The 10,438-nt window shown below is 28.6% G+C and overlaps 1 protein-coding gene across 2 annotated transcripts in view; it reads right to left on the bottom strand.

Moving 5' to 3' along the window:
- Positions 1-2,613: 2,613 nt before the first annotated feature.
- Positions 2,614-10,438, bottom strand: part of LOC122507638 (tubulin-specific chaperone C) — a 41,796-nt gene continuing 33,971 nt past the window's right edge. For both annotated transcript variants that reach the window (XM_043620453.1, XM_043620454.1), the window contains 2 exons: positions 4,262-4,870; positions 2,614-4,129 (listed from right to left, as the gene is read on the bottom strand). In XM_043620453.1, coding sequence (XP_043476388.1) covers positions 3,557-4,129; positions 4,262-4,717 — 1,029 coding nt within the window. In that variant the 5' untranslated portion in view covers positions 4,718-4,870 and the 3' untranslated portion in view covers positions 2,614-3,556. The remainder of the gene's footprint in view (positions 4,130-4,261; positions 4,871-10,438) is intronic.

The following is a 10,438-nucleotide window of genomic DNA, read 5'->3' as shown; positions in this document are numbered from 1 at the left end:
AAGCCATTTTTTAGTTTTAGCCGCCATATTGGCGTCAGCCATTTTGAAAAAAAAATTGTCCACTTCAGGGTTTCGTAGCTGAGGGTCCATGGACGCGATATTTTGAGTTTTTGAGAGTATCTACCTGCTTTTTTCCGGTGAAAATACGTCTGAAATGAAATTTTTTTCTGGAAAAATCGTGTTTTTTTGGAAAAAATTCTTTATAACTTTTTAACAATTTCGTATAAACAAATTTTAACAGCAGCATTTAAAATAGAAGTAAATTTTACATTAAAAATGGTATGTGCTAATTTTTTTTATATGCATTTTAATAAAAAACAAGGTTCTCAAAGTCAATTGAAATTTTTCGTCCGTCTGGTCCTTAATGGGTTAAAAAAAACCCCTTAATTCATGCAACTACCCTTTGACACATATATTTATTATAAAAAATTAACACCAGATTCGTCATATTCTACCCCAAAAACCCTCCAGTAACTAATTTCCAGCAAATTTGTTGACTTTTTAAAAAATCGGCCAACATATTGAATTTATTTTGAAAATTTAAAACCATGTCTGTAAGGGAGCGTTCACAAATTACGTAACATTATAAAGGGGAGAGGGGGGGTCTAGCTATTTGTTATGTACAGCAGAAAAAATGGCGCTAATGTATGTAACAGTGTATTACATGGGGGGAGGGGAGGTCAAAATTTTCAAAAATTAGCGTTATACGTAATTTGTGAACGCTCCCTAATCAGTGACTTAAAGAACCTTCTAGTAACAAATTTCAATCAAATCCGTTAAATTTTTTAAAAAATAGTCCGCAGAGCGTCTAACAAGGATTGAGAAGAAAATTCCCTGACTTTTCCCTTGACTTTTTACTAATTTTACTTTTGCTTTCTTGGGACAAAAATATGTTTACTGACATATTTAACAATAAATTAATATCTAATGATAGAAAGAAACGACAATAAAAATCTTCTAAGTTTTGTTAAATTAAAAAAAAAAATTTGGTCACAAAAAATTTTAAATTTTGTATAAATTTTTGGAAATTTCCCTGACTTTCAATGAAATTTTCTGCCATTCCCTGACTTTTCCCTGACCGTTAGACACCCTGGGCCGCCATATTGCATCCGACATTTTGAGTTTTGAAAAAATTGACTATTATTACAAATTTTGATTTGTTAAGTAAATATTCTTATACAATTTTGAAGCATCTAGGATGTCATAATTTTTTTATGTAAATAAATAAAGTAAACATTTAGGGATTGGTCATTGTCATTATTAATATTATGTTCAAAAAGGTCAAACTCTTAGTCGATGGATTAGGAGAGTTCTAAAGGAGACTAGAGTATATTTCGAGAATATGATGTCTATAGCACCCGTCATGCAGCGACGTCAGCACTCAAACGGAATGGTGTATCAGTAGATTTGATCAAGAAGACAGCAGGGTGGACGAAAAAGTCGTATACGTTCGCAAAATTTTATGATAAGTGGCTAATTCCTAGAAAAGATTCATTTGGAAATTCCCTTTTCAGCAAAGATTAGAATTTTATTTTTGTTCATTATATCTTATAACAAATAAATAAAGAGTTAAATTCTTTCTTATTCCTGTCATATTCATCTTTAAACATCTACATGTTGATCTAGAGGAGGAGGCGCGAAATACAATTCTAATAGAACTTCACTTACAAGTCAGTTCGTTTAATCAGTTAATTTTGCAATATATGGGGCAAAATTCCTCAACTGTCCAGGTCAAAAAATGAATTTTCTCGAAACTTTGCCAAAATGTTACTATTATTAGTAGAATAAGTGTAAATATGAGTTATTATTGAATTTGATAAAATATTTTTTGAGTTACGAAGTTTCAAAATTTTGACTGAAAATATATTTTTTTTATTTAATATATTGATAAGTAAAATTAATCAAATTAAAAATGTGAATAGTGAGTGTGTTACTCGGGAGTTTTTTGCGGTCGCTGGTTACAAATGCGGAGTCAGATTTTAAAAATTAAAAATGTCGGATCAAATATGACGGACTATGTTTTTTTAAAATTCAACGAATTTGCTTGAAATTTATTACTCAGGGGTTTTTCGGGTCGTTGATTACGAATCCGATGTCAGATTCAAACAATTCAAAATGACGGACCAATATGATGGGCAATGAGATTTAAATTACGGTAGCCATATTCTATCTAATTTCAAGCGAATCTGTTGAATTTTAAAAAAATATGACCGTTTTATAGAATCCGACATTTTTATATTTAAAAATCTGACTGTCTATTTTCCTCACAACCACCAAGTAAAAAGGTCTCAAGAAGAACGATAAGTAGGAAAAATATAAAAAAATAATTAAATAGAGTTTCTCTTGTAGGATATGATGTTTTAGTATAGAATAAATGTTTATCTTGCATATATAATAATGTTTTTTTATCTTATAAATCGATGTATTTTGTTTCTTCAAAAATATAAAAAAATTAGTTTCTTCCGTATTTTTACTACATATTCTTTCTCCTAACATCATGGGAAATAGCATCTCAGTATGACATTTTTTTAATAGGGTTAAACATAATTAACTCCTCGTTAACATTTTCCTCTGAAAGAGATAAGAGGCAAGTGATTGAAAAATGCAATAACATTATCAATATATTACATTTTTTATTATCAGCAAAAAATAGTGCCAATCGTTTATTCACAGAGTAATTTGTATCTAGTTATTAGAAAAAGAATATCAACGAAAATAAATAACAATTAAATGTACGTTTTTTAAAAGATTCTATATAAAAACAGTTTTAATAATTTTTGTATAAAGCTCAAATTTAGATCAACAAAACAATTTTTTTGACGACATTCGAAATTCTATAAAATGTAATCAAATTTATTTGTATTCAATTCTATCATATTAACCATGAATTGATAGTACAATAGTGTAATTATATTAAAAAAATCTGTATGAAAGTACGATAAACATTTGTCAGGTTTATTTAAACAAAAAAGTACTCTTTTAATATGTATGTACAAATAATTTTTATGAGACCAATTCTGTTAACATGTGCATTTTAAATTGATGAAAAAATGTAGAGGGGCAAATGTGAAAAATTTTTATGTCTTTTTAAGCATCCACACAAAAAGCGGATTCGCGAAGTAAGAAACATGCGGCTTACATAAAGACGGAATGTGTTTCTTAATTTTCTAAACGTACTCATTTTAATTTTACTCTCGACACTTTGATTCACTATGAAAATTGCGATTAATGAAATATTTTAAATGATAATATTATTTTTGAAAGTGAATAATCTTTATTGAAAGAAAATCCGTCTAATTTATGTATATGAAATGTAAAATTATCATTTCTCAAAAATTGAAGATTTATGAGATTCATTGGCGAACATGAACGAGTGATGAACTATAACATTAGATAAAAAGCTACATATAATTTACTACCTTGACAAAAATCTCTGAAATACAAATATGAGTAGAAAAAATGATGCATTACAATTTTTCACATTCACAGCTCTGGACCAGTTAAACAATCCAATTTGATAAATAAACAATCTTTACAGACTTTTTACATTTTTTCGTCAGTTCCAGCTTTTGACCCAAGATTCTGGTTCAAGGATAGACCAGTTTGGAGAGTTCTTCTCACTCGAAAGCCAATTGAAGTCATCAACACAGTTCCAGTTGTTGATCTTGGGATCAAGACCGGCTAGGTTGAAGTGACTCATCTGATCTTCATAGGACCAGTTGTAGGGCGCTACACGAATTTGGGAACAGTCTTCTATAATTGCTCTGCTCGTCACATGTAAGTATACCGAACAGTCTGTTGAAGAATGGAGTCTAAGTTGCTGACAAGCGAAGGCGAAATTACAATCTTTGCAATCCTGAGCGAAAACCGAGGATGAAACAGGACCGACTAGGATAGTACATTGCCTTAAATTAACCATGTGGAGAGTACTCGGTGCACCATATATTCGTACTGTGCAGCGGGTTAAGTCCGTGAGAAGAACATCGTTTTTATTTACGTTTTCAGCGTCGAGAGTCAATGACTCATCAATTTTCCCTTGTAACATGGAAGCGCTGTCCCCGTACTTACTGGACAGCTTCTTTTTTGAGTTTCCAGAACCGTTTACTATACTTTCCGTTATTTGGAGATCCTTTAACAAGAAAAACATATAAGCGATTATTTTTAATTTCAGAATACATTTTATAAATAGGTGATAAATATTTTATTAATAACATTTTGTTTAAGTTTATCGAGTTATTCAAATATATTGTTATAAATTTACCTTCAGTCCATCAGTGACATCATTTTTACCATCTGATGGTTTTTTAATAACTCTTCGATTTTTAAATCCAAACTTCTTCTTCGGTAGAAGCTTTGTTTCCAATTCCAATGCGTCATTTTCCAATATTTGAAGATTTTCCTGAGCCTTTCTAATGTCATAAACTTTAAGAAACATTTTCGATTGATGCAAATAATTCTTCAATGTTAAGATCTCTTTGTTAATTTTATCAAAAATAGCAGCAAGAGCGACTGGAGAAATGCCAGATGTGCTATCTAGTAATTCTTTAATTTTACTACAAGAAGAATAAAAGGTGTCATTAAAGTAACTAGACTGTTCAGACTCTACAGCTAATTGTTGCCTTTCCTCGCGCCTTTTTTCTATTATAATCTTACGCTCTCGATCCCGTTTGTTAATTCTGTCAGGCAAACTCCCCTCCTCCACTACAGGAGGATCCATTGTTTTTATTAAATGTTATATAACTTTTGCACCTTCAAAATCCTCGTCTTCTTTTAATTGACCATTATCATGCATGTGATTACTCTGGTTAATAATTTTATTGCTTTGTTGTTTATTTTGTAATATTGGATATGCCTGCTCTCCAAGAAGAAACTATAAAATAATTACAGATACAAATATTATATGACAATACAATATTTTAAGTAAAGTTATAGTATAGAATTAAGAACAATAATTGAGCTCCAGATCTTAAAAGTTAAGAGGGCACATGCAGCATTGATTTTAAATGGTATATGTGCCCTTTTAAGATCCGGAGCCTCAATTATAAAAAGTGACACTTTCGTAAACAATTCATTTTATAAATTATAGCCCTAGTAAAAATGCCTAATAGGATTAATAGAAACCCATTGTACCCTAATAGATGTCAGATAAGGTTTCTATAAGTTTTAAATAAGATAGAGTATTTGCGATGATCTTTTAGATTTTCTTTGAGTACTAATTTAAAAATATTTTTATTGGAGAAACTAGATTTGGGACCAAAGTGAAAATTTCAGCGTGTGTTTAATCAGTGATTATTAAAATATCCCCAAAAGCTCATATTCTTTTTTCTGTAAAGAAGTTATTATTATTTAAGTATCGCAAAATTTGTTGAAACAAGAATTTTATTTTTAAAGTTTATTACGTTTACCAAGAAATAAAAACAAAAGTATAAAGAAAATCTAAAAGATCATCGCAAGGACTCTACATTTCGTAAGTATTTATTTGAATTGATGATTCCATTTTCTCATAATTAATAAATGGAAATAGCACAATTAGGTTATTTTGCAGGTAAACTTTGAATTCATATTTTATTTATTATTTCATATCATTTAATACTTTTATCAATTTATAATACTCAATCTAGTCATCCTTTACAAATTGCAATAAGTTTTTTTACAATTTTCCAGTAAATTGTATGTTTGTTTAAATACTTTCTATTGGCAAAAAAACGTATTTTGCAATAAATAACAAGAATTTTAATAAAATTCTTTTCAATTCGTCATCTTAAGACCTTAAATAATATTCCTACAAAGTATTACAACTTTTAAAAATTAGTCAGCAACGACTTTGGTCGAAATATAATTCAATGACTCTAAAAACGTTTTTTTATTTAAAAAAAAAAGTGAAAACTTCTCAACTGAGCCACCTATAACAGACTTTGCAAATTTAAAATCTTTTTTGTTAAATTTTTTACGGTAAGCCAATATAAGTTTTAATTAACCATTATTTGTTATCCAATATATAAAATTAAATTTTTTAGAAAATCATCACATTTTAATTGTAAGTATAGAATTTGAAAGCTAATTTCATCATCTTTAAAACGCATTTTTAAAAATTTTGGTATTACAATTTTTAACAAAAATATGTCCATTTGTTTAAAAAATTACCCATTTTGTCAGTTATTGATAACTCATAATCCGTAACTTTTAAAAAAAATGTATAAGAAGGTAAATTGTTCCTTTTGCTTCCTCTTAAAGGAAGCTTTATAGTGATGTCGATTTTCGAATTTCTTAGAATCAACTATTTTTAGTTTTCAAGTGTAGTATATGGGTGATTCTCCGCGTAGCGCAGAACTTGATTTTTTTCATGTTGCAATGGAAAAATAATAAATAATTTTCATATATTTTTACAATTCCAACGTAAAAAGGTTATTTATATGTTTAGAAACAAAAACCAATAATTACTTTTGTATCTAATATTATAATTTTTCGTAAATAAGCGGTTTTAAGACTGAAAACGTCAAATTTTTACCTGTGCCCACAGGTCTACCGTGGTTGCACCGGTTTCCGTCCACTTTTTTATAATTTCGATTATATTAAAGGAAGTAAATTTGACCACTTTTACTAGAATCTATAATATCTAATGCTCTCTTTGCACAATTATAATTATAATTTGAACGTAAAATTCTAGATAAATAAAATAAAAAAGTCCTATAGTGCTGTTGAATGCCTTCTCGTGAGAGAAAATAGTGACTATACACAAGCGAACAGCTGAGAAGTATTTCGGCACATTTCGATCATTTAAGTTAAAATTGATTTAAAAGTATATTTATCGATAAATTAGGTATTAAATTATATATATAATTAATTATAGGCAATGAAAACATTAATTTCCTAACTTATTTAGCTGTCCCAGAACCGGGGCGGTGTAACTCGACATTGTCTTAGTTTCCGTCCGCCTTCTCTATACAAATTTCTAACCTTTCTAACACAAAGGTAAATCCACGAAGTATGTAGTATAAGGAGCACTCACTCTACAGGTCGTTTCAGAAAATTCTGCCCCCAATAGGTTTGTTCTCGCTAGCTACACTTTCTACACTTTGTACAAAAGTGTACACTACGGCGTTCTCGTTACCAGAAGTGACGCAATAGTGTACACCTAACTCCCTAGAAGCCTCTGCACTTTTCCCTATTTTATTACACCCGATTGCGAGCGAGTATTTTTGAGTGTTCTTATTAAAATGGCGGTAAATGGACATTTTATTTAAAATGCATTAATTATTTTATGAACATAAAGTTATAATATATTTCTTAGTGACTTTTAATTTATGAAATTATTAGTAAGCAATCCTTATTTTGTTAATATTTATATAAAGTACCACCTAATAAACAACTGCCATTGTAAAGCAATTTTTAAATAATTATTCTCCCATTTATTAAAACCAAACTTTATTTATAGTGAATTTAAAAAATAATTTCTCAATTTTATGATGGTAAACATATTTTTTTAAAAATAATAGAATTTATGAAAAAAATAAAGTTTGAAAGATAACCTTTAGAATATTTTAAAACATGTCGCTTCCGTTTTTCTTGAAACTTATATGAAAATATAGCTCAAAAATTCAAGTTTTATTCTCTGTAAACATTATAATGAGCAATTCGGTTGAAATTAAGAAATTAATTAAATCTTACAAAGATGTCAGACTTTAAACTGTGTAAAAATTTTAAAAAATAAATTCGGCTCGGTACATACATTTAATCTTCGAAATTCTTGTAAAATTTAATTAATGTCTCAAATTTTCATGAATTGCCCATTATAATGTTTACAGGGAATAATAGGAATAAATCCTATTATTTAAAAAAAAAATTTTACCATATCATAAAACTGAGAAATTTTACTTTTAAAATCACTAATAGTAAATAAATTATGGCTTTAATAAATGAGAGAAATAATTATTATTTAAAAAATTGTTTCACAATGGCAATTGTTTATAAGGTGGTTTGTTTTGAATTACAGATTGTATGCAGTTTACAATTAATCTTTTTTTCATTTTTTCGTGCACTTTCTCTACACTTTTGCGTTCTCGATAGATTTTGTACTTTGTTTAAGTGCGCATGCTCCGTTTCACACTCTTGCTACACTCGAGTGTAGCGGTGTAGTTAGCGAGAACAAACCTAATATAATCTAAAGATACTAGCGATCCTAGCGGGAAAGCGACATACTACAGATCACGTGGTGTATAGTTTCTGTTGTTTGTTGTTTTGAAATATACGTTTGTCATGATCACGTTTCTATTTAGCACGTTTTTATAAGCCGGTTAATTTTTCGTGGGTGAAATATGTAAAAAAAAGTGATAATAAAAATGAGTTGTTTTGTGAAGGGATATGTACAACATCAGGGTATGTGAAGAAGAATTCTAGTGAAAATTGTAAAAGACATTTATTTTCGCCAGTTTCCGTAAGTACATGTTATTATTAAATATATATTAATTGTTAAGAAGTATTAAACATAAAATTTTATATTTTTTAAGAAAAATTATGTTCAAGTCAAATTAAAATGACTGAATCGTAATAATTTAAAATATTTTAAAGTACAAAAAAATGTGTGAAGAACATATTTGTCAATATAACCTTAAAAAACCGCTGCCAAGTTGTATATTTTTTTTTATAATTTTGGTGCTCATTTCATAAACACTTTACTTCCTCATGGAAATAAAAATAATAGAAATATATGAATAACTTTGTAACGAATTTTCGTCACACAAATAAATATAATTATGAAAACAACAAAATATAAAGTAAATAAATGGGAAAAGACAATTAATACAAAAATTAAACAACAATTAATAAAAATCGCCATAAAAACAAATTCATTCAATTAAAAGGATATAAAATATAACATAAAACAAATTCAATATAAAACACAATCAATATATATTTAAATAAAGTTCATTAATTATGACTCGAGTCAATATAATATTTTACAAAAATCTTTCATTTCCGTCACACATACATACATACATTCACATACAGTCATAACTTAAAATACGAATACGAAAAATGATAATATAAAATATAACAAACAAATGCAGTTAAACTGCTCAAATTCAATAAAAGTAAAATAACAAATAATTTTTGAGAATACTCATCGCTTGTTCCTTTGACTAGGGAAATCTACGTTGCGGCGTGGACTCAGAGAACGGCGTGGTTTGGTGAATTATAATTTCACGAGGTTTCTTTTGTTTTCCTCCTTATCATTCCATATTGCCGGATTACAGATTAACAATGAAGAGAAGCCACTTCTTCAAACGAAATTGTCCCTCCGATTTTCTTGCCTCCTCAGTCTCACGAAAGCAAATTCGAATTTTCCGCCCATTGATACATAACGCCACACTTGAGGTCTACGGCGTCGGACACTCAGGTATGGCGCGGAAAATGTCCCTCTTAAAATGATACAAGCGAATGAGGCAGAAAATCAGAGGAAACGCGGTTTTATGAACTCATAGAATTCATCCCCAGAATCAAACCTCTTCTCCGAATCCACCAACGAATTACACGAATTTACCCGAAACAAAACGGACCCAGAATTTATCAATATTCAGGCGAATGATTTGTCTAACCCCTTACATTAGGCAATTAATTCCTTTCAACTTTTTATAAATATGGTAAAAGTGATTGAATTTTGAGTCAATAAATGTATTTTTAAATACCCTACAAGATAGTTACAATAATTTAATAGTTAAATAAAAATTTTCAAACAAAAAAGTTGAGAAAATGTCATTTTTCACAATTTTTGGTTTTTAAAATACCAATAATTTCGAAATTTACTATCGAATTAGGTTCAAAAGTAGGTCAATCGAAGCGTTTTTTAATGCTCTACAAGTTGATAACGATAATTTTAAAGTTACTTCTACGTTTTTCAACAAAATTTTCAAAAAAGTCTTATTTTCCAAAATTTTTGATTTTTAAAAGTTTAATAACTCCGGTTAATATGGACGAAAAATGTTCAATTAGGGCTCAAAATATTCGTCTAAAAAATCTCTACAAAATTATGGAAAAACATTTATAGGTGTCCTAACATTTTTTTAAAGTTATGGGCAAAAAACGTTTTTTTGCAAAATTAAAAATAAAAAACAAATTTAGTTAAACTTTATTAATATATCAGAAAGTACTCTCACTTTATGTCCGCAGGTGAGATCTACAATTTAAAAAAAATTGAACCCAAAAGCTCTTCATGATTTCGAGATATTTATGAAAATGTGATGTTTACACACACACACACACACACACACGGAATGACATTTTTAAAAAATGTCATTTTTGAACTCCTGAGGTCAAATAACATAAAGATATGTCAAAAAATCGAACTCGAAACATTTTGGTATTACAATACTTCCTCTAAGAGGAAGTAATATTAAAATTTTAATTTTCGTATTATTTATTAACTGTTTTTTAGTATTTA

The sequence above is a fragment of the Leptopilina heterotoma genome, unplaced genomic scaffold (assembly GCF_015476425.1).
Source record: "Leptopilina heterotoma isolate Lh14 unplaced genomic scaffold, ASM1547642v1 Lhet_490, whole genome shotgun sequence".
Lineage (NCBI taxonomy): Eukaryota > Metazoa > Arthropoda > Insecta > Hymenoptera > Figitidae > Leptopilina > Leptopilina heterotoma.
The sequence above is the reverse complement of the archived record's forward strand: the minus strand, read 5'-3'. Positions and strand labels throughout refer to the sequence as shown.